Raw genomic sequence first — 22,172 nt, 5'->3', positions numbered from 1 at the left:
ACGGAGTATCAATGATGGCTCTTCGTTCTTGTCCCATGCGCAGTATGGCAAAAAGTTCGGGACCGTCGCTTCTCCGCAAATGAAATGATTTGATTGGTGTAGGGCGAGAGCGACAGGGCTTACCAAGCAGATCTTCGATGAGACAAGTGTCGAATACCACCGTCCGTACCTACAACGACTTGGTCGATAAGTACACACGGCCATTGATCCCAGTTGGGTGACAAGGATATAGACATGCGGAAACAGTGGTTTATATAACCCTCGCTATGTGCCCTAGTACTATATATCTGAAAATGAACAAGCCAATTGATACCAATCCATTCCTTCAAAAGTTCTCTTTTCCCCAGACGAAACTGTAGCCCTTGGCTCCAGCTTCCGTATACATGTTGCACTTGATATGAAGCTGAGCACCGAGTCCTTTAGGTCCACAGAAGAATACGCCGCATTCACCAGGCCAATGGATTTTGCGGACAGCACGAAACACCATATCCCAGTTTGGTCGGCCAAAGTTTGTCGGCGTTCGTAAACCTGTGATAGCATCTGTGTCTCCGGAGTTCAGGGAAATATTTGATGCCTGGGCAGGTGTGATCTTGGCTGTCAAGTACTATGTTTTCTCATGTCAGCTGTGACTTCTGTTGAAGGAGTTCAGGGTGAACTTACCGCGTGAATCTCGATGGCATGGCTTTTATCTTCGCTCTCGATGGCTGAGAGTAAGGATTTAAACCACTCCAGTGATCCAAAATCTCTGCACACCCAGAAGAAATAGACCTTGCGCAGCCGCGTCTTTCCGGCGGTGGGATTCTTCATACGGTACCAGATCGACTTGAGGATCGATGCGAACGGAGTTACACCAATACCAGCACCAACAAGCATCACCGTCTCAAATTTGAATACATCTTCAGAGGCTGAGCCGAATGGCCCGTCGATATATACCCGAGGAAGAAGATTGTTGACTTGAAGACCACCTTTTTCGGAGAATTCGGACGAACTGATGAGCTTTGTCTGACGATTCGCTTTCTTTTCATCCTTGTCCAACCCTTCGCATCCCAAGACTTTACCCAGTTGCTTCGTGAAATTGCCTACCATACGAACATGAACCGAGATAAAGTCTTCTTCAGGTGCAGAAGTCAAGGTGAAAGGATGATACTGCCAGAGCGATACTTCTGGGCAGCAGAGGAAAATATATCTGCGAATAGGTTAGACGTCTGTTGGATGGTAGCTTCACTCGCTTAATGAACTTACTGTCCCGCACGTGTCTTTGTATGCTCCTTCTTGATCTGAATCTCGACCACATTGGATGGGTGTTGGATGACCTTGTGGATATACGTCTTGTGAGAACCCCTAATCTCGCGCATGATACGCTCTCCAAGATATGCGAAGCCTCCAACAAACCACCATTGATAGAAAGAACCATTACCAAAGCAGGTAGGTATCGTGTCAAGTGGGATCATGCAGTAAATTCCGTGAATGGACCATGCGAGGAAGAAGACGATAAAGAGATGGTGGACATTCCAAAACCGTTCAAAGTTCGCGCGGCGGGGCTTTTCGATGGCAGTGAAGAATATTGCCATAATCGAGATAGTCAAAACGTAACCCGTCCAGCCAGGGCCCGTCAAGAAGTTGAGCTTAATAAAACCGAGAAAGCCGGCATGGTTCTTCGCCGAGAGCTGCGCGACATTGTGTAAATGAGCGATAGTATGAACCCAGGTGAAGAATACAAGAGAATATCCAACCAGTTTGTGAAATGTAATGTTCTTGTCGAAAGGTATAATTCCGTTTAGAGGCGTCTGTCGAGCTAGGGAGATCAAGGTGCGGCAGACCGGTAGGAGAATGCAGGCGACGTCGAAGTGTAGAACAAGTGCAGCGGATCGAGCAATGGGATATCCATATCCAAAAGTGGCTCGCGCATGCGTCATGTTATCCTTCATGGTGTAATTCATAAATCCAAAGGCGTATAGCATGCAATGAACGAGGATAAACGTGAAGACGAAAAGCCGCCGTGATCCTTCGTTGACCATCCATCTGTTGAACTTCTCACGGGGGGTTAATTGTCTCGGCGCCTCTCCACTGACCTCCCCCGAAAGCAGAATCCTCATCAGTTCCGTGGACCGTGTCCTTTCCACCATGGTTGTCGTGGTCGACGCCCCGGAGTAACCCATATTGCAATCGGACTGATAGTAGACAATATTGGGTCGAGATACGCTTGTGATCTGGAACAGGGAAGAACCGAGCCAGCGGCACTTTCACGAAGCTGTTGTGAGCTTGGAGATCGACTTAATAGGAAAGACACAAGAGTCCGAGCCAGCGGAATGCTGCAAAAGAGCTAGAACGAGTGATGGGAAAGGATAAAAGTACAGAATGAAAATTACCGTGCCAGCGGCGGAAGATGATGGTTCAGAGATCGACCAGAGATCAGGTCCTAGGTACAAACATCTTGTATAAGGGGAGGAACTTTTCTCAATTGTCCTTGAATAGGCATGAGCTGGAAACAATTAGTGGCGGTGGTGTGATCTCAGTGGTATGATAGGGGTGAGCGAGGTGCCCTCTTTAGCTAACCAAAGGACCTTGATACAAACCAACCCCAGCTTTGAGACAGGAATCCGCGACGGTTTGTCAAGTGGACTGAGGCCTACGGAGTAGATCGGTCGTCAAAGCACAAGCAACGAGCTTCACACATGGCCATAGGAGCGAGATGAATCGACAGGATGATACGTGCCAAGGCTGTAGGTGGTATGATAGCTCCAAGAGCCGCAAGGGGAATATCTGATGAGGCTGGTGAAGCGTGTTTCAGATCATCGACGCGACATGACTGGCTCCTCTTAGTTTCACCATGCTGGTACGGAGTATGATACTGCAAGACTTGGGAGTTGGTGGGCTTTAAGGACACGGCATTCGCTGCGCGATGCCTCCTGAGTAATATGAAGTTGCAGAAACTAACACGGATCAGGTTTGCAGCCAGCCTCGCTTCTGCCGCAGTGGCTAACATGTCCTAATATGGCACATACGAGTGAAAAGGGAAATTCGGCTGTTGAGAGTTCCGTTCAAGTGCCAAGACGCGATTCACGGCAGCGCCGAGTTGGGACCGACCCGAGCCGCTTAAGTAAGCGGATCCTACATCGTGACTCTAGCATATCCATACGGTACCTATAGATACCTATACCTAAGGTAGGGACTAGTAGATAGGCACTCTTACGAGTGTGAGAGTATGGGGCATATTCGCAACTTTTACGGAGTATGAATTTGCCTTACCAGAACACTAGAAGAATTTGATGTTAGCGAATGTTATTCTCGAGACATGGGGACGACTTTATTCGTGTTATTAATAACGAAGCCATTGTAATACTCTCTCTCCTCTTTACACGAAAGTTCAACTCCGTAGTGTCTCATAACTTGTGTACTTGAATGTTGAGGGACGGTAAGGCTGGCGCAGCCCGGCCACTCACTAGCGTTCCCTTTGACCATTTCAAAAAAAGGGGATAGTAAAGCTACCGCAAACAGAGCATAAACGTCCCGAAAGACTCAAAGAAGCAAAAGAGGCCTTTGCGGAATTCTCTTCACTTGTAGTCCGTCCAAGCATCCACGAAGCTTCACACGTCGTCATGCCCTCCATATTCGAGCTCCGCCAGTGACCAAGTAAACTCTTGCCGCAGATCATGGCATGAAACAACCCCCCAATACCACCGCTCGTCAGCCGCTCTTTACTCTCATCTTCGTCGTTTGGGTCATCATAAAACAAGTGCTTTTTGCGTTCTTCCTCTGCTTCGCAACTGGTCAGAATCATAGGTATCGCTGAACCCAGCCCCACCTCGTCGAGCCTGTTGCCTTCGCCACAACGGATCTTTAAAATGTGCTCAAGGTTATACCGCCATGACACCGGTACCGGCGTGCGCTCGGCGTTAATAGAGCGGAGTGGATAGCAGCGTGCCAATTTCCGACCCGAGGTTTGTTCAAAGGTGGGAAAACAGCGCAGGGCAAGATTCCATACTACGAAGTCATGCGTTGAACGTTTCTCGGCTTTCGTACCGTGAGCACTTGGGCCGGCGGGCTGTTTGTCGACCATAGGGAACGGAAGATATACCTCATCTAGCTGGAGATAGTGACCATACCCGGTCCTCGGGTTAAGAGGCTCCAGATATCTCAAAATCTGCCGCTTTGTCTCAAGTGGAAGTGGGCTGGCATCAAGCACGAGACGAGCAAGCTTTTCCCGTTGCTCGAGCATCCAGGCTTCCCTCTGTTTGCGGGTGTCCAAGATGAATTTGTCTTGACCGTCGAAGCAAGGGACGAGCCGGAGACTTGCTGTCGCCAGGCGCAAACGTCTCAGACAGACCATAATTGAAATTTCCGCGAATCGGCCCGTCGGTACCAAAGATCTGCTAAAGTATTCCTCCATCGCCCTTGGGAGCGCCAGCCCAAGACTTTGCGGCAGGATGTGGCTTAGTGAGCGGTTCATCACCAGGTCTTCTTGTCCAGATCTCGCGACCCTTTATGTCGCCAAGAGAGGCGAGCTCGACTGGCGACGTTGCCAACGCGCATCTCAATGACTCGGATAAGCTTCCATTGTCTACCAAATACTCCGAAGAGGCCCAGTTAAAGGACTCGTGGGGCTTGCGACGTTTCCAGATGCGGGTGAGACAGGCCAGAAGAGCATCGTCAAGGTCCGTTATGAAAAGGAAGAGTTCAGAGACCAAGGCAACGCCACTCTGGGTTTTGACGAATTTGCGGTGGAGAGCCGATTCCTGCGAGAATGCCTCTGCGAGGTAGAGAAGCATTCGGGCAGCTAGGAAGTCTCCGTAAGGCGAAAGCGATGAAAGCGACAGGATAGGGGTGAGGAAGCTTTGCCAGGCTACAAGAACGTGTTTGTTTGACGTTCTAACATGTCCACGATGCAGCTTGATGGAACATATTGACGAGTAGATGCTTTCCAGGAAACTTTTGATTTGTGCGTCAGAAGTAACCACGATAGTTCCTGAAGACTAGGAGGTCTCAGCAAAGTTTTTGATATCCTGGGACAGTTGCAAGTTTTCGCTTGTAAATTTGTCGAGGAGCTGGCAATGGCGGTTCATGTCCAGTGTCTCCCACAAAGAGAGAGAAAGCAACGCAAAAGACTAGACGGGACATTGACTTGCAAAACTAAAAGGGGTATCCAAAGCACCTCGTTGCCTTCAGGGGGGTTGGGAGCCTGGCCGTGGTGTAAGACCGCGGCAAGTTTGAAATGTGGTACATCGAATCATCAGCCTGTGACCATCTCCGGGAGCTGGGAGCCAAGGCTACATGATGACAGAGGTGTGTAGCATCAATGGATAGCGATTGAGTGAAGCCCTTCGGATGAGTGGCTTTCTCTGCCATGGAATACGAGGTACTCCTGTGCGGAAAAATAGAAATTCCATATTCCATAGTCCGAAGTGTGTCAGGAATACATCATTGGCCGTTTGTTGCCCCTCGAATCCACTCAAAGTGCATCGCCTCATGTATCGTCGCAGTTACATCTGCTGCAAAGTCTTTGTACGGAAGAAGCACTTTGCTCTCGCGTTTCACTCCTCATGCACTCCTAGACCAGAGCCTTTCGACTGCGATCCACGCTCTCGCTTCGTGCTCTGCTCTTTGTAGCATGTGAGGCCCATTCCCACCGAAACCGCTTCGGCCGCCATGGCAACCTCCATCATCGATATTCAACGAAACGTTATACTAGACACCATTCGTGCCACGAGCGGCCGGGAATGGAAGGTGCTCATTCTGGACGACCAGAGCAGTCGACTGGTCTACAATGTTACCAAAGAAGATGATATCCTCAACGCCAACATCACGAACATCGAGCGGATCGAAGACCGCAGGCAGACACTCTCAGACACTGACGCCATATACCTCCTCTCCCCTCTCCCACACATCGTGGAATGTCTGAAGGCAGACCTAAGTCGAAAGAGATACCGCCGGGCACATCTGATCTGGACATCGCAACTCCCGCGGCATCTTGGAGAAGAGATCTTCCGCTCTGAGACGAGGGCTCGGTCGATCATCGAGAACCGCACTCTCAACATCGACTACTTCCCGCGAGAAGCGAACCTCATCACATTCCGAGAACCATGGAGTTTCCACGTTCTCTACCACCCGGCCTGCGACGCGCTGGTTAAGAACCACCTAGACACATTGACGCAAAAGCTCGTGTCGATATGCGTCTCTCTAGGCGAATACCCGTTGATCAGGTTCTACAAGCCGAGGGACAGCGAGCGACACCCTGCTGATGTGCTATGCTATCATCTTGCAAGTTTCGTGCAGGCTGCGCTCGACAACTATGCCCGCGACGAACGGAACGACTTCCCCCCTCAGATGCAGTCTACTCGTCCTCGGGCGGTCCTCTTGATCACGGCCAGATCTATGGATCTGATGTCACCATTCGTGCACGAGCTCACATACCAGGCAATGGCTATGGACCTGCTGCCGATCAGAGACGACGAGGACAAGATCACGTATAGAAACATCATCAGGCGCGGCCAGCCTGATCAGGAAGAAAAGGACGTGGAGATTACAGACAAGGATAATCTCTGGGTGGCGCATCGTCACATGCACATGAAGGATCTCCTGGTCGAACTCAGCGATGCCTTTCGAAAGTTCCAAGCGAACAATCCCCAATTTGCAGACAACGACGGGCAGCCCGCGAGCATCAACACCATCAAAGACATGTTGGCTGGTCTCCCCGAATTTCAAGAAGGCAAAGAGGCCTTCTCACTACACATTGACATGGCAGAGAAATGTGCAAAGATTTTTGCAGACCACAAGCTGTTGGACGTGGTCTCGGTCGAGCAATCTCTCTCTACCGGCGTGGATGAAGATCAAAAGAAGCCCAAGAATCTGGCCGACCAACTTGTGAGGCTCTTGGATGATGACAGCATTATTCACGAAGACCGGGTACGCCTCTTAATATTGTATATACTGTACAGGCACGGCATACTACGAGGAGACATTGAGAAACTCCGCTGTCATGGTCAATTGTCACCTATGGACGGCGAAATAATCTACAACCTCATCACTCTGGGCGCGAGGATCGAGAAGCAGCTCAAAGACACGACAGTGCCTCCAACAGCATTGTTCCCACCTCGAATGAAAGAAGCCAGCACCAACCCTGAAGAGATCAGCCTATCGCGATTCGAGCCTGCGTTGCGCTATATGCTAGAAGATCAATGTCAGGGTACACTTGACCAAACCATTTTCCCACCCGTCAAACCACACCTCAATGACCCAAATAGTCACGGCATGGGAGCTCAAACGTCACTCCGTAATGCGGGCAAACCTACCTGGGCACAGACACGCTCTCAATCGAACAAACCTCGTCAACGCATCATTGTCTTCGTTGCAGGTGGAGCTACATACGCGGAAGCGCGTGCCTGCTATGAGGTCTCGCGTATGGCCGGCAAAGAAGTCTTCCTGGCGACGACGCACATGATCACGCCCAAGAACTTTCTGAGACAATTGAGTCTGCTTAGCTCTGGTCGGAAACAGCTTGACCTACCAGTTGATCGTGCCCAGCCGAAGTTACCGGCATGGATGTCAGAGCCTCCCCCACAGGCTCAGCAGTCAAGGCCTCCCGGCGCCAGTGCGAATGGTAGCAGCATGAGATCGACCACGGACGCAATGGCCAGAATGAATGTTAGCGGTGGGCCCAGGCCGGACATTGGCATCAGGCCCGGCGTCGGGACAAGTCCATCGAGACCACAGCAGCCTGGTCCCGCGCCCGCCCCCTACCAGAATCCTTTGGCACCAAGCAGCGATAGTGCAAGTCATGGTAAGTTGAAGAAGGAGAAGAAACACCATCTGGGATTATTCAAGAAGCATTAGCGCCTGCTTCAGGGACAATAAAGCTCTGTTGGGGTTTCGGGGCACTTCTTTGCCTTTGCGCCTTGCCTTTTGCTGACTGAAATGACATGACCTGAGTTTAGCGTGGCGTCGGCGTTGAAGTCGCAGTCTTATGTGCATTTGGCAATGTCCATATTCGTAGCGTGTGAATAGCAGGCATGTTTTGGGCGTAGTATGACTACTGAGGCGGACTTGGATAGTCAATTCAACTATTCGGCCCGAGATAGTTCTCGAGGTCAGGACCGTAGAAGGACTTTCTCAACCTCTCGGCTCTTTTTTTGGCTTCTTCGGCCTGTAGACGGACCTTTTTGGCGTCGAGTCTGACGACCTTGTTCTCTTTTCTGGCCGTGGGCCGTTTCTGGGAGGTTGCTCCGTCGTCTTCGTGCCGTTGTTCGCGCAAGCCTTCTGTATCGTGCTTTTCCTTGGCCTTGATGGGGACGCGGATGCCCTCGTTGCGTGCGCCAATTCCAAGGCGGGAGTCCGGGTCCCAACCGTAGGACTCGAGGTACTTGACGCCCACGCGTGAACGGTCAAGGTGTGACGGAGGGTTGATGTGAGTCAAGCAGAGTTGGTGGGCCAGCGTGGATTCGTGCTGGTCGGTCGACATTATCGGATTGTTGCAGACTTTACACCGAACAACAACAGGCCCAGGAGGGGCGGACGAGGAGCGATCTGGCAGTGGTTGGGAGTCCTTTGGTAGGACGATGGAGAGGTAACGTGAGGCAATGTCGACTGGCTGGGGTTGCTGGTTTGAAGAGGAATTGGGCAGAATGGACTCGGACGTCGACGATGCTGGTACGAAGGCTATCCTTTTGCGTTTAATGCCAGCTCCAAAGACTCGTTGGTCTTGGAGTGGGATGTGGTAGTCTTCGTCCTCATCGGACATTGTGTGTTGTGGTATGATGTTGGTCTCTGGAATAATATCACAAGAGAAGAATAAATAAAATGCGGCATGTGGCGTCATTGCTCTTTAGGCAGATACTCCCGTACCCAAGCGGAAGATCGATTCCAGGCACCACGGCGCCGCTATAGGCGCCCCGAACAGCCACAACCAAGCTTATTCTGGCCGAAGTGCTCCATACCGTCGTCGGCCGCAGTCTCCGAGACTTTTTGAAACAAAAAAAGCCACAGTATATCAACCATTTCTTGAAGAAAGAAACAAGTCACCATGCCCATCCCTCTGCTGGCGGAGGGCGTCGGGCGAGGATGGTCCAGCATCCCGTATCTTGGTACGGCTTTACAAGCAGCAGCAATCATCGGGGTTGTCACGCTGCTGAAGTTGTACTTTGGAGGAGCGAAATGTCGTGCGGAAAGAGTAATGCATGGCAAAGTTGTAATGGTCACTGTCGGTTTATGCTTCTACTTGCCGCTGCAACTTCTCATTGACCAAAATATCAGGGCGGTACAGCAGGTGTCGGTGCTGCAGTCGTGCAAGAACTGGCCACTCGAGGCGCCCAGATCATCCTCCTCACACACCACGCTCCCTCTGACCCGTTCCTGGTTGACTACATTGAAGATCTGCGGACTGTGACGAACAATGAGTTGATATACGCCGAACAGGTGGATCTCTCCTCTCTACACTCAATACGAGTCTTTGCGACGAAGTGGGTAGACAATGCACCGCCGAGACGCCTGGACATGATCATTCTCTGTGCGAATGTGGAAACACCATACTTCGGGACGGGGCAGAAGACGATGGACGGGCTTGAGGCCGAGTGGATGATCAACTATCTCAGCACTTTCCACCTGTTGAGTATTCTCTCGCCAGCCATACGGGCACAACCTCCAGACCGAGATGTCAGGATACTCTTCAGCACGTGTAGTAGCTACATTGGGGGGAAGTTGAACTTGAAGGGAACGGAAAACGTGACAAAGTCAGGAGCCACTTCTTACGCAAGGAGCAAACTTGCGACCATGACGTTTGCCTATGCATTTCAGAAACATCTCGACGCTTACAAGAGGCCCGACAACGCGAATAACAACGCCAGAGCCTTCATCATTGATCCTGGTTTCTGCCGCACCCCAGGTACGAGAAGATGGCTTTCTGGAGGTCTGATATGGGGTCTCTTGCTGTACCTCGTCACTTGGCCATTGTGGTGGTTGATTCTCAAGTCGCCAGTTCAAGGTGCTCAGAGTTATCTCCTGGCTGCGATGGAAGCCGAATACGGACGAGGACCTGGTGGCAAGATGATCAAAGAGTGCCGCGAACTCGAACCCTTCAGGCCAGATGTGAAAAAGGAAGATGTGGCCAAGAAGTTGTGGGAGTTCAGCGAGAAACAAGTTGAGCAGCTGGAGAAAGAAGGCGCTGTTCAGAGAGCTCTGGCAAAGAAGGAAGCGGAGCAGAAAAAAAAGGAGGCCGAAGCTTCTGACAACCCTGGCGCCACGACTCCTGCTTCAGCTGCTAAAAAGGAGGCCACCCCTGGATCGAGAAGGAGCCGCAAGGCGAAATAAAGGCAAATCAATGCTGAAAGATTCTGGTGGAACATTGATATCCTGGGGCAATGGATTGCAGAACTTGCTTGAGACTTCGACTCGGCACATGGTACGCATGATTGTTATGATGCAAGGATACACCCCTCGTATCATATCAACTCGAGAACGAATAGATGATACCTGCAAATCTGACTCCTAGAGTACCGGGGTAACATCCGTCCATATCTTCAATACCTCGAAATGCTGTATAGGAAAATATTTCTGTGGTGACATGGCTCCAATCATTGGCGGAATACGACGTGCCTTCTAGTGTATAGAAGCATTTTTCGGCAGTGTTGATTCTCAGTCTCTCAAGTCTTGTCACTCCACAGACTTACCGCAAAGCCCAATCATGGCGATGGCAATTCAACCATTTCCCGATGAATGGGGGACAAAGAACATGACGGTCGCGGTGCTGATTCCGCGCCCCTCTGAATTCTCAAGGCGGAATGTTTGGCTTCTCTCCATATTTCCCCCGCCCGACGCATGCAATTCCGGAGACACACGCACCATACATCCTACAATGGTCAGGTATACGCCGGACATGTCCCATATATCTACAGTAAGGGTGCCTAGATCATAAATTCTTTCCTCTGCTGTTCTTCAATCCTCTCGTTTCGACTCGCGGCACGCCAACATGATCATCGACAAAACCCTCTCGTTGATACTGGGCAAAGCCCAGGATGCGCCCGTGACATTCGTCGCATACTTCGCGGCTGCTTCCGCGCTGGTATATCTTCTCCTCACCGAGATCCAAAGGGCTCAAGTGCGAATCCCCGGCTTCAAAGGACCCTCGGGCTTGCCGATGATAGGGAACATCCATCAAATCCGCGTGAACGCAGCAGAACAGTACCGACAATGGGCCAAGAAGTTCGGTCCCGTCTACCAGATCATGCTGGGCAACGTGCCTGTGATCGTGGTCAACTCAGCAAAGTCGGCACGCGAGATCTTTGGCGCAAACTCGCAGGCCCTCGCGTCGAGGCCCGAATTCTACACGTTCCACAAGGTGGTCAGCTCCACGTCCGGCACGACCATCGGCACGAGCCCGTTCACTGAGAGTCTGAAACGGCGCCGAAAGGGTGCCGCGAGTGCCCTCAACAAACCCAGCGTGGCGACGTACATACCCCACATCGACGTCGAGACGCGAGACTTTCTCAACGAGTTCTTGACCTATGGCGACGGTGGCCGCAAGCCGGTCGACCCCATGCCCATGATCCAGCGGCTGTCGCTGTCGCTCGCTCTGACCCTAAACTGGGGCACGCGCATGGCGAGCCAGAACGACGAGCTGTTCGGCGAGATCACGCACGTCGAGGAGGAAGTGTCCAAGTTCCGGTCGACGACGGGCAACCTGCAAGACTACATCCCCCTGCTGCGCCTGAACCCGTTCAACTTTGGCAGCGCCAAAGCCCGCGAGATGCGCCACCGGCGCGACGTCTACCTCAAGAAACTCAACGACGACCTCGACGACCGCATGGCGAAAGGCACGCACCAGCCGTGCATCCAGGCCAACGTGATCCAGGACAAGGAGACCAAGCTCAACCACGAGGAGCTGGTGTCGATCAGCTTGACCATGCTGTCAGGCGGCCTGGACACTCTCACGACGCTGGTGGCGTGGAGCATGGCGCTGCTGGCCGAGCGGCCCGAGATCCAACGGAAGGCCCTCGAAGAGATCCGCGCCGTGTACCCCGGAGACGACCAGATCCTGTGCGACGCCAACGACGACCAGGGCATCCCTTACATCGTGGCGCTCGTGCGCGAGCTGCTGCGGTACTACACCGTACTGCGGCTGGCTCTGCCTCGCGCCACGGTCAAGGACATCGTGTACAACGGCCACACCATCCCGAGCGGCAGCGTCGTGTTCCTCAACGCCTGGGCCTGCAACATGGACGCCGACGTCTGGTCGGACCCGGAGGTGTTCCGTCCCGAACGCTGGCTCGAACAGCCCGACGCCCCCATGTTCACCTACGGCCTGGGGTACCGCATGTGCGCCGGCAGCCTGCTGGCCAACCGCGAAATGTACACCATCTACCTGAGGTTGCTGAGCGCGTTCGAAATCACCGACCTCAAGGCCGTCGACGGCGGCGAGATGAACACCCACCCGGTCGACGGCGTCATCGACCCCACCCAGCTGGTCAGCGTGCCGAAACGCTACACGGTCAGGGTGGTGCCGAGGGACGAGGCGGGATTGAAAAAGGCCTTGAGCGAGTACGAGGACCACCAGCATTGATTTGCGATCAGTCAGCGCTCTCGGATCGAGTGGCGGGCTGTGGAAAATGAGTCGACGTTTACGGTTTTCTTTTTCATTCTGCAGTCCGGTGTGGTGGTGAATTCTCTTCGCACTTTCGAGGAGAGAAACGGTTTCAGTCTCAGAATGGTGCGGGTCTCTTGAAAAGGAGTTACGATGCCCTCCTTTTGACAAACAATTGTGTATACATACCTATTCACAACGTACATATCAATACCAACACAATGCATGTACTTTGTCTCTCACATGATCATCTCTCATCGTTTGTTCTGGAGAGCGTCATATGATTTATGAACTCGTCCATCCATCGCAAGGACAGGGATAACGGTTGCCCGTCTATATGGGCATTCATAAAGTTAAAAAGAAGAATCCCCCAGTATCTATTTATCTATATCCAAGGAGATTTCTGTCTATCGAGTCATCAAAATCTCTATAGCGGCCACGATGCACTATCTATTGGCCATCCCCACGTCCCTTTCTACCCACTCTAGTCTATCCCCAAGAGAGATGAAAAGGGAAAAATGTCGTCAAAGCTGCACCTGCACGACTAGGCTGTGTGGTGGTCTAGTGAGTCGTCGGTCTCATTTGCTCGCCGTGCTCGATCGAGTAGGTGCGGTGTTTCTTGAGCCCTTCCTCGGCGATCCTCTTGACGGTCTTCTTGCCGTCGTAGATGTCCTTGGTCTCCTCGAGGATGCTCTTCCAGCTCTCGAACTCGGTGAAGGGGATGCCCTCGCGCTCGCAGTAGGTGATGAGGTCCTGGCCGGCCCGGGCGAAGAGCAGGTCGGTCTCGCGGGCGGCGCTGAGGTCGCTGACGCCGTCGCCGGCGTAGAGGAGCGTCGGGCGGTCCTCGTGGCGCGGCATCTTGGCGATGGCGTCGGCGTAGGGCCTGATGGTCAGAGACTTGTCGTGGCCGAAGCCCGAGTCGTCGTGGAACTTGATGGTCCAGCCGTCGCCCCTGTCGAGGGAGTTCCCCGGGGCGCGGAGTTGGGTCTCGTTGGCGACGACCTCGATGTCCCTCATCAGCTCCTCGCCGAGCAGGTGCCGCAGGAGGGTCTCGATGATGGGGATCATGCCGGAGCTGAGCACGATGACGGGCACGTCGTGGGAGCGCGCCCACACCATAAAGTCCTTGAAGTGAGGGTCGAGGGTGATGTTGTCCGTCAGGATCTTCAAAATCTCCGGGAACGGCATCTTCCACGAGTCGAGCATCTTTTGGAACGTGTTGCGGAACGTGTCGGTGTTGTCGATGACGGCGTGGAAGAGCTGGCGGCGCTCCGCCTTACCCATGCCATAATTGTCGGTGATGTAGTCGTTGGTGTCTTGGAGAGTGATGGTGCCGTCAAAGTCGGTGAAGAAGATGACCCGAGGCTTCGCGTTGAGTGTCTCCGGGAAAGGCATTGCTACTGATTCAAGGTGGGTATATGTCAGGTATGTATATTTTATATTTTGTCAAAAATGGCGTTGTAACCGACAACTCCTGCGACTATGGAAGGCGAAAAAGATTGACCGAGTGTGGTGTGTCAAGGGTCCCAAATCTATAGCTAGAGAGAACTAGAGAGGAACAAACAAAAGTGAGAGAGAGGACAGATAGGTTCGAATACAGACCGACAACAAACCAACAATTCTTGGGGAGACCCAGTTCTTTTTCAGATATTTTTCTGCTGAGCGGGCAAGTCAGATACGAGGGACTTGTGTTGGACTCCGTTACAAGCACTGGGACTCCGTATCTGGAGAAACTTCCGGCCCTGTGATTGGGGAATCCGGACATGACGTCGACCGGCCCTTCGGCTTCCCTCCCGTATTCCTTTCGTTCGCCCGACTTGCCCCTTTCGGCCCCAATGCGGCTTTACGCTGCTGCTTGCAATACCAAAAGTGATAGCTGCGGTTTTCGGCGAGTCACAGAGGAGGAGCAGCAAATAGTTCTGTGGATTGGGGCTCGGTGAAGGGCTCAATTCCACTGTGCTGCTCGAGATGCAGCAAGCTCCCCTGCGGTTGTCACAGACTCTATGGTCCGCCTTTCGAGCTGCGAAGCCCGCTCACAGACCACTCCCGCGGCGGTTTTCCTCAGTTGTTCGACACTCCCCGCAACGATGGAACTGTCGAAGGTCGGGTATAGCTGTTCAAGCTCGATTTTATAGCGACACGAAACCAGAAATCGACCGGAAAGTGGAAGACGCAAAGTCACGTATCGAGGACAGTCTCGATGCCCGGGCTGATCATGTCGCCGAGGGTGAAAAGAAGCTCAAGGACTTTCAAGATGAGACCATCGTCCATACGATACCCGAGTCGTCCTCGATTGTCTACACCAAGACATCAGAGGAGCAGACAACCAAAAAACCCACGGATCCACCACCCTCGACAGACAAGAGCCTACCCTCTGACTTTTCCTCCCGCTACTCCCACATCAGGAGACGATTTACCGATTTTATGGACAATTTCCAAACACACGTGTTCGTCGCCTCCAGAAGGCTGAACGATCTGACGGGATATTCAGGTATAGAAGAATTGAAGCACGAGATCGAACACCAAGAGTTGGTGGTACAAGAGTCCCGTCGGGCAGTGAAAGAAGCTCGTGGCAAGTACAGTGAAGCAATAGCCACTCGAAGCCAGACACAACGAGAAGTCAATGACCTACTGCATCGAAAACACACGTGGTCAGCCGCGGATCTTGAACGATTTACGAGCCTCTACAGGTCCGACCATGCCAACGAGCAGACTGAAGCCGCGGCGCAGAATGAGGTCCACGAGGCCGAGGCACGGTACGAAGAAGCTTCGACGAAACTTGCCAGGGCCATCCTGGCACGGTACCATGAGGAGCAGATATGGAGCGACAAGATCAGGCAGATGTCCACGTGGGGGACGTGGGGTCTGATGGGTCTGAACGTGCTGCTGTTCGTCGTGTTCCAGATAGCTGTTGAGCCCTGGAGACGGAAAAGGCTGGTCAAAGGGTTTGAGGAGAAGGTCGAGCTCGCGCTGAAAGAGAGAGATGGAGACAAGCCTACTCTCCAGGCCACCACAGCCACAACCCCCGCCGTGGAACCGAATGGTGTTGGCGCGGTCGCAGCAATGTCGACGGAGGACAAAGTCGAAGCTGTCGCCGACAATATTGCCGAGCAGATTGTCGATGCAGTGTCTGGCACTACCGCAGAGCAACCTGAGCCTGCTGTCGCCTCACAAGCCGTGATAGAGGAAGCCGCCGAACAGGTAGCTGCTCAAGAACTGGCGGAAGAGGAAGTCGCCCAGGGAACACCGGAGACGATCATCCCCGCAGAGCCGGTCCTCGAACCGTCCCGCGCACAGGAAATCCCGGCGGGATCGCGCTGGGTTTCTCCCGAGTCGCCGCTGGCCTGGTACGAAGACGCCGTGCGCACGCGGTGGAACGACGAGCAGAAAGTCACGCTCAGCCAGCGCGAGTTGACAACTGTCGCCATGGAGGGCGTGGCGGGTGGTATGGCTCTCATGGGCCTGTTGTTTGTGCTTTTGAGACCGAGATAAGAAGTGGAAAAGCAGAAAAAATCTTTCCACGGAGAGAAGGGGGGACAGTCTCCTACCATGCCTCTCCCTTTTCTTCACTGTATATACTTGTAGAATAAAGATGGTACAGAAAGAATTGTTGCAGTCTGCCATGTTTTGCGTGATGGTGCTGTAGTACTCCGTATAAAAGACTACGACTAGATGAGTAGAAGAACCAAGCCAAAACTGCTCATGCTCACCAGTAACTCACTCGAAGACTGAGGCGTTCATTTGCAAATCAATGGCTTATGTCACACTCGTTACACGTGTAATGTCGACTTGTTTTCAATTGATATTTTGATTGGGTTCTCTTTTCTGGTCTCTCTAAACACGACTTATCACCACCTACCACAAGTGTCGGCTCGCCAGTATACTCCTCCTTTCTCTAATATGTACAGAAGCTAGCTTTCATTTTTCCGTGATCCTGCGGAGCGTCTGTACTTAGACGGACAACGCATCGACCCTCGGGGGAAAAAAGAAAGCAAATCTCTCACCAGAGCCAACGCAAAAAGATGTTCAATTGCTTCCAATGTTTTTCGAGTTTAACCAATGACAAGTTTGTCTTCCTCTGGGAAATCGTACGCCGGGATTTCCAAGTTCAGAGGTGCCGGTCCTTTTCTCACACGTCCAGAGATGTCGTAGTGCGAACCGTGGCACGGGCAGAACCAACCACCAAAATCACCGGCTTCACCAATGGGCACACAACCCAAGTGAGTGCAGACACCCAACATGACCAACCATTCGGGCTTCTTGACACGGTCTTCGTCTTTCTGAGGATCACGGAGGATGGAGATGCTACAACGAGCAGAAATTAGCACACAATTCATGGCGCAAGTTTGACCCAAAGGTGTAAAAGAGCGTACTTGACGGATTCGGCCTCCTTGATTTCGCTTTCCGTTCGATGACGGATAAAGACTGGCTTGCCTCGCCATTTGATAATCACGTTCTTGCCCTCTGGGATGGCGGCGAGGTCAACTTCGACCTTGGCCATGGCCAGGACATCAGCGGACGCAGACATGTTGACTAGGAAATCTGTTCAACCCCCAAAAACAGAGACTTCGTTAGCTTGTTGTTCGTTTTCTAAACCACCCTTTCCGGCGCCCATGCGTACGTACCCTGCACGGTGTTCTTCGCGCCAGCTGCGGCGAGCATTCCCATTGATCCGGCCATGAAGTAGCCAAAGACTCGGTTGGTGACCTCGGATTTTCCGGACTTGTAGGCCCCGAAGCTTGGGATCTTGGTGGTGTCCTTCTTCTCGGCCGCTCTGAAGGGACTCTGGAAGCTCGAGGAAGCAGTGGCATTGGATTCGCTCCGTCGCTGGGAACTCGGGGAGGAAGCTATTGTGGTGGCGGAGGCTGCGGCCAGACGGGAGGATGAGGATGTCGAGGTCGGGAGGGAGTGTCGGGTCCAGCTGCGCAAGGCAGGGCCTGCAGAAGCTGGGACTGGACGCATTATGGTGGATGGTGAGTAGAGAGTGGTTGTGGTTGACGAGGTCGAAGCTCGAGATTGTGAACGGGTTTGTTCAATTAATGCTGTGATCGAAGTCGCAGAAGAAGCACCTCCACATTGGGCTTAGCGTCGAATGATTTTATCCGTCAGTTGTGATTGGTCGAGAGCCATCGAAGCACCTGTTCCCTTCGTGGCTGACTCAGCAGTTCAGAGAATCTGCTGTCTTCACTTACAACTTCTATTCAGCAAATCAGAGGCGCTACGGTATTTCCAGAACTTGATCAGACAGACAGTCGTGGTGATGGCACAGCTGCGTAAGGCGTCAACTTGCCAATAATAACAGCAAATCCCAATCTATCGGCATAGTTTTTTTCATTCACATAGTCTGGCCAGAGCATCGACACCCAGTGAACTACCTATTTCAGGAGACACTATGGCCCCAATAAGACTCCGTATTCATGCTGCCTCTGATTTTATCGTGATTGTACAATGTAGTCATACTTCATGCTCGTCCACAGCGCAACACCAGTTCCTGTAGACCAACCCGGAAAAGAACTCGTATCCAGCCAAATACCTTTCATTCAGTCATCTCAATGTCTCGAATTGGATCGTGGTGACTGTGATTTCTCGAATGTGCTGATCTGTGAGCAATTGGACTGCCCGTAATATCATTTGAAGAACCGTTGACACCGTTCGTGCCATTTAAATTTTGATTCTTCATCATGGTATCTATGGACAGTGTACTACTGTCTCCGTTCGCGGTATTCGCCGTAGCTCCTGCAGCAGAAGCGGCTTTTGCTGCCGCCTCTTGTGCCTTTTCTTCTCGAAATTGGCGATACGTTTTGGTCTTTGGCACTGTGTCTGATAAAAACTCAAGATTGTCGATTCTCGATATTGCGGTCGCTTGGAGATTGTCAGAACTGACAGCAATCGGTCTGGACAACAACCTACCAATATCTTTGTATGCTAAATTTTTCCGCGGTTTTCGTTCTGATTTGACCACGGTGTGTGACTGCTCTGCGAGATATCGTATAAAATTCTCCTACAGAATTGTCAATACTGTTAGATGAATCTTAGTTAATGGACAGACCGTCGCAACTGAGATCGCAAAGGCTGCCGTAGTCGAGCATTGAGCGATATCATCGTCCATTGCAATAATCTTCTTCACTCTCGCAACTAGATCGGTGTCAGTTACTAAGAAGAAAACCGCATATCAGAGAGGAACTAACGAGGCAGCACAGATGTGCCTGTGATCTCTTCTGGAGGATCGATGGGCGCATTGTTATAAGGCATAGTTTAACAAGAGGACCGTCGGGGTCTCGATCGGATAGGGCGTATTCTTTGCAGACCAAATTCTTCAAGGGCAGCCACGCACGTAAGAAGTCTCTCAGGTCTAGTGCACAGGTGAAAGAGATCTTGACGCGTCAATTATGATCCTCGGATGTTTTCAACTGCTGTTTCAATTCAAACGTGAGGTTGAACAAGAACAAATACGCGGGAAGATGGTCGCGTTGAGACACTCGTACATATGTCAATGTTCTCGGCGGACGGAGTATTTAGTCCCAAAATGGAAAAAGCGATCGTTGGGAGGCCAGTTCGAAGCTGCGCAGCCTACGGAGTACAATCCTCCTTGACGACCTTCTCAAGGAGTATCACATACTGTATATCTTCTATGACAGTCATGATAGATGATCCAATGTTATGACCACCTCCGCTGCACACGCCACCACAGCGCGGCCGTCCTATTCAGCGCGTCGTCTCTCCAGGCGCCGATCCACGGCTTCGAGCCTCGAACATGGAGTGCCTATTCCCCAGATCACGCCCGCGGACCAGGCTATCACGGAAGAGATCGCAGAGATTAAAAGATATGAAGACTTCACTACGATAGATTGGGTTCAAGATGCGGCCCAAGAACAACTGCGGAGAAGGGCCAGACGGAAAGAATCCAAGTTCTTCGAAAGAGACGGAGTATTGGGCTGGCGTCGAAGAGTATGGGATTCGTACGATGCGGCGCAATCATGGATTGTCATAACACTCGTTGGCATCATTATCGGCTTCAATGCTGCCGCTCTGAGCATTGTGACGGAGTGGCTCTCGGACATCAAGATGGGTTACTGTACAACTGCCTGGTACCTCAATGAAGGCTTCTGTTGTTTTGGCTCTGAAGAAGGCTGCGATGAGTGGAAGCGATGGAGCTCATTCGGTATCGCCAACTACTTTATATACGCCATCTTCGCCGTTCTACTCTGCTTTGTGTCGGCCTATCTGGTCAAGAACTATGCCCCATATGCAGCCGGCTCGGGAATTTCAGAAATCAAATGCATTATCGCTGGATTCATCATGAAGGGATTTTTGGGTTTCTGGACGTTTTTAATCAAGTCGATATGCTTACCACTTGCCATCGCATCTGGTTTATCAGTCGGCAAAGAAGGGCCAAGTGTTCACTACGCTGTTTGCGTTGGCAATGTGATATCAAGATTCTTCGACAAATACAGACGAAGCGCATCCAAGACCAGAGAAATTCTTACCGCAACAGCGGGAGCGGGAGTGGCGGTCGCCTTTGGAAGTCCCATTGGAGGAGTCCTGTTCTCTTTAGAGGAAATGGCATCACATTTTCCGCTCAAGACACTCTGGAGGTAAGTTTGTCTGTTGTTTCCTCCGGCAAGCACTGGCTCTAATCTTTCTGTAGGAGTTACTTCTGTGCACTTGTTGCAACGGCGGTGTTGAGCGCCATGAACCCCTTCAGAACTGGCCAGCTTGTCATGTTTTCAGTCAAATACGATAGAGATTGGCATTTTTTCGAAATCATTTTTTATATCATTCTCGGAATATTTGGCGGACTATACGGTGCTTTTGCGATCAAATTCAACCTCAAAGTTCAGGCATTCCGAAAGAAATACCTAGTGAAACACGGTATCCCTGAAGCCGTCATACTTGCTGGAGCGACTGCTCTCCTCTGCTACCCGAACATGTTTCTACGGATTGAAATGACGGAAATGATGGAGATGTTGTTCCGAGAATGCGAAGGAGACTATGACTATCATGGCCTTTGCGAAAAGAAAAACAGATGGTCGCTTGTCGCGTCACTGGCAGTCGCAACGATTATGAGAACCCTTCTGTTCGTCATCTCATATGGCTGCAAAGTTCCCGCGGGCGCATTCGTACCGTCGATGGCAATTGGAGCTTCTTTTGGGAGAATGCTAGGAATCATCGTCCAGTGGCTGTACGAGTCCTTCCCAGATTCGCAATTTTTCTCTGCGTGTCAGCCAGATGTACCGTGCATCACGCCTGGTACATATGCTTTCCTGGGCGCCGGAGCGGCTCTCAGTGGTATTATGCACCTGACAATCTCAGTCACCGTCATCATGTTTGAGCTCACTGGTGCATTGACCTACATTCTTCCCACGATGATTGTGGTGGGAGTCACCAAAGCCGTCGGGGATCGCTTCAGCAAGGCCGGTATAGCTGATCAGATGATCTGGTTCAACGGTTTTCCCTTCCTCGACAACAAAGAAGAACATACCTTTGGCGTGCCTGTATCACAGGTCATGACCGGAACCATGAGCGTGCTGTACACCACAGGCATGGAAGTGAAAGCCGTGCAGAAACTACTGAATGACACGACATACTCTGGGTTTCCGATCGTGGAGGACGAGGATGCGAGGATCCTGATCGGCTACATCGGCAGGACTGAACTTCAATTCGCCATTGACCGGGCCAGAAAACAAGGCATGCTCGCGCCAGACGCCAAGTGTACATTCGCCGTGGACCGAGAAGATACTGCGGAAACTCCAGCACCTCTCAGTCCATCCATCACCTTCGATTCCATGTCACTACACACCGCCGACTTTAGCGCGTTCGTCGACCACACGCCCATCACGGTCCATCCCCGCCTTCCCCTCGAGACGGTCATGGAGCTGTTCAAGAAGATGGGACCGCGTGTCATTCTCGTCGATCACCACGGCCGGCTCGAAGGCCTTGTCACAATTAAAGACTGCTTGAAGTACCAGTTCAAGGTCGAAGCGCAGGAACACGCATCTGCCATGAGAGACGACCAGCAACAAAACGGACACAATGAACGTTTCGCCGATGTACTGGCGACGGTTCGTGACTACGTGGCTGACACGATCAATAACCTGTCCCGGGGCAAGTTGAGACTGGGTCCTCGGACCGCAACTGGGTGGACCAGAGTCTCCGGACGCGATGACGACAGGCGGCATGACTTTGTGAATGACTATCGTAATGAACAGGCCATTTTGGATGGGACAGAAGATAACGATTTAGATATTGTCGATCACGACAGGGATGGTGTTGAGATGTATTCTAGATGAGGCCAAGTATTGACTTTGTCATATGTATAATCATGGATTTTTGATGCTGATGATCATCTTCGAGCTGTTTTCTATTTAGAGTACGCCTTGCATTCTTACCTTTCCGAGCTGTGGATTCTCTGATCAGATCGGTGGTCTTGTACAATCTATCTGCTGGAAGCTCCGTCTTCACCACCTTCACCAAGCCCTTAGCGGTCTGTGTTTTTCAGATGAGATGCGAGTTGTGTCGTCGACCACTTTTTATGTCTCTCGTTTCCATTTTCAGTTTCCAATCATCATCATCATCATCCTCCTCCTCCTCCTCCTCCTCCTCC

At 51.8% G+C, this 22,172-nt stretch overlaps 12 protein-coding genes across 12 annotated transcripts; 5 read left to right on the top strand and 7 right to left on the bottom strand.

Annotated features, from left to right (window-relative positions):
- Nucleotides 1-233: 233 nt before the first annotated feature.
- PV06_09117 (uncharacterized protein) lies at nt 234-2,645 on the bottom strand. The gene is made up of 3 exons (XM_016410533.1): nt 1,243-2,645; nt 661-1,186; nt 234-604 (listed from the first exon to the last, which is right to left on the bottom strand). The coding sequence occupies exons 1-3, from the start codon at nt 2,157-2,159 to the stop codon at nt 326-328; spliced, it is 1,722 nt and encodes a 573-aa protein (XP_016259555.1). The 5' UTR covers nt 2,160-2,645; the 3' UTR covers nt 234-325.
- Nucleotides 2,646-3,463: 818 nt separating this feature from the next.
- Nucleotides 3,464-4,450, bottom strand: PV06_09116 (uncharacterized protein; the record flags this gene model as incomplete). The annotated part of the gene is made up of 1 exon (XM_016410532.1): nt 3,464-4,450. The coding sequence occupies one exon, from the start codon at nt 4,448-4,450 to the stop codon at nt 3,464-3,466; it is 987 nt and encodes a 328-aa protein (XP_016259554.1).
- PV06_09115 (uncharacterized protein) lies at nt 4,374-4,769 on the bottom strand (the record flags this gene model as incomplete). The annotated part of the gene is made up of 1 exon (XM_016410531.1): nt 4,374-4,769. One exon carries the CDS (start codon nt 4,767-4,769, stop codon nt 4,374-4,376), a length of 396 nt encoding a protein of 131 aa, XP_016259553.1.
- A 696-nt stretch (nt 4,770-5,465) lies between these two features.
- On the top strand, nt 5,466-8,102 carry PV06_09114 (uncharacterized protein). The gene has a single exon (XM_016410530.1). The coding sequence runs from the start codon at nt 5,647-5,649 to the stop codon at nt 7,828-7,830; it is 2,184 nt and encodes a 727-aa protein (XP_016259552.1). The 5' UTR covers nt 5,466-5,646; the 3' UTR covers nt 7,831-8,102.
- On the bottom strand, nt 6,967-8,756 carry PV06_09113 (uncharacterized protein). The gene has a single exon (XM_016410529.1). It carries the CDS (start codon nt 8,732-8,734, stop codon nt 8,054-8,056), a length of 681 nt encoding a protein of 226 aa, XP_016259551.1. The 5' UTR covers nt 8,735-8,756; the 3' UTR covers nt 6,967-8,053.
- A 225-nt stretch (nt 8,757-8,981) lies between these two features.
- Nucleotides 8,982-10,882, top strand: PV06_09112 (uncharacterized protein). Its single transcript, XM_016410528.1, has 2 exons — nt 8,982-9,193; nt 9,247-10,882. Exons 1-2 carry the CDS (start codon nt 9,017-9,019, stop codon nt 10,297-10,299), a joined length of 1,230 nt encoding a protein of 409 aa, XP_016259550.1. The 5' UTR covers nt 8,982-9,016; the 3' UTR covers nt 10,300-10,882.
- PV06_09111 (uncharacterized protein) lies at nt 10,869-12,821 on the top strand. Its single transcript, XM_016410527.1, has one exon. The coding sequence runs from the start codon at nt 10,958-10,960 to the stop codon at nt 12,545-12,547; it is 1,590 nt and encodes a 529-aa protein (XP_016259549.1). The 5' UTR covers nt 10,869-10,957; the 3' UTR covers nt 12,548-12,821.
- Nucleotides 12,746-14,245, bottom strand: PV06_09110 (uncharacterized protein). Its single transcript, XM_016410526.1, has one exon. The coding sequence runs from the start codon at nt 13,961-13,963 to the stop codon at nt 13,130-13,132; it is 834 nt and encodes a 277-aa protein (XP_016259548.1). The 5' UTR covers nt 13,964-14,245; the 3' UTR covers nt 12,746-13,129.
- Nucleotides 14,246-14,460: 215 nt separating this feature from the next.
- Nucleotides 14,461-16,181, top strand: PV06_09109 (uncharacterized protein). The gene has a single exon (XM_016410525.1). The coding sequence runs from the start codon at nt 14,537-14,539 to the stop codon at nt 16,058-16,060; it is 1,524 nt and encodes a 507-aa protein (XP_016259547.1). The 5' UTR covers nt 14,461-14,536; the 3' UTR covers nt 16,061-16,181.
- A 175-nt stretch (nt 16,182-16,356) lies between these two features.
- Nucleotides 16,357-17,588, bottom strand: PV06_09108 (ubiquinol-cytochrome c reductase, iron-sulfur subunit). Its single transcript, XM_016410524.1, has 3 exons — nt 17,194-17,588; nt 16,942-17,110; nt 16,357-16,873 (listed from the first exon to the last, which is right to left on the bottom strand). Exons 1-3 carry the CDS (start codon nt 17,528-17,530, stop codon nt 16,621-16,623), a joined length of 759 nt encoding a protein of 252 aa, XP_016259546.1. The 5' UTR covers nt 17,531-17,588; the 3' UTR covers nt 16,357-16,620.
- A 291-nt stretch (nt 17,589-17,879) lies between these two features.
- On the bottom strand, nt 17,880-18,997 carry PV06_09107 (uncharacterized protein). Its single transcript, XM_016410523.1, has 4 exons — nt 18,757-18,997; nt 18,618-18,703; nt 18,479-18,569; nt 17,880-18,430 (listed from the first exon to the last, which is right to left on the bottom strand). The coding sequence occupies exons 1-4, from the start codon at nt 18,818-18,820 to the stop codon at nt 18,105-18,107; spliced, it is 567 nt and encodes a 188-aa protein (XP_016259545.1). The 5' UTR covers nt 18,821-18,997; the 3' UTR covers nt 17,880-18,104.
- Nucleotides 18,998-19,145: 148 nt separating this feature from the next.
- On the top strand, nt 19,146-21,907 carry PV06_09106 (uncharacterized protein). The gene is made up of 2 exons (XM_016410522.1): nt 19,146-20,163; nt 20,217-21,907. Exons 1-2 carry the CDS (start codon nt 19,229-19,231, stop codon nt 21,856-21,858), a joined length of 2,577 nt encoding a protein of 858 aa, XP_016259544.1. The 5' UTR covers nt 19,146-19,228; the 3' UTR covers nt 21,859-21,907.
- The last annotated feature ends 265 nt before the right edge of the window (nt 21,908-22,172 follow it).

Source organism: Exophiala oligosperma, assembly GCF_000835515.1.
Source record: "Exophiala oligosperma strain CBS 72588 unplaced genomic scaffold supercont1.9, whole genome shotgun sequence".
NCBI lineage: Eukaryota > Fungi > Ascomycota > Eurotiomycetes > Chaetothyriales > Herpotrichiellaceae > Exophiala > Exophiala oligosperma.
Note: the sequence above shows the minus strand (reverse complement) of the source record. Positions and strands in the feature narration are given on the sequence as shown.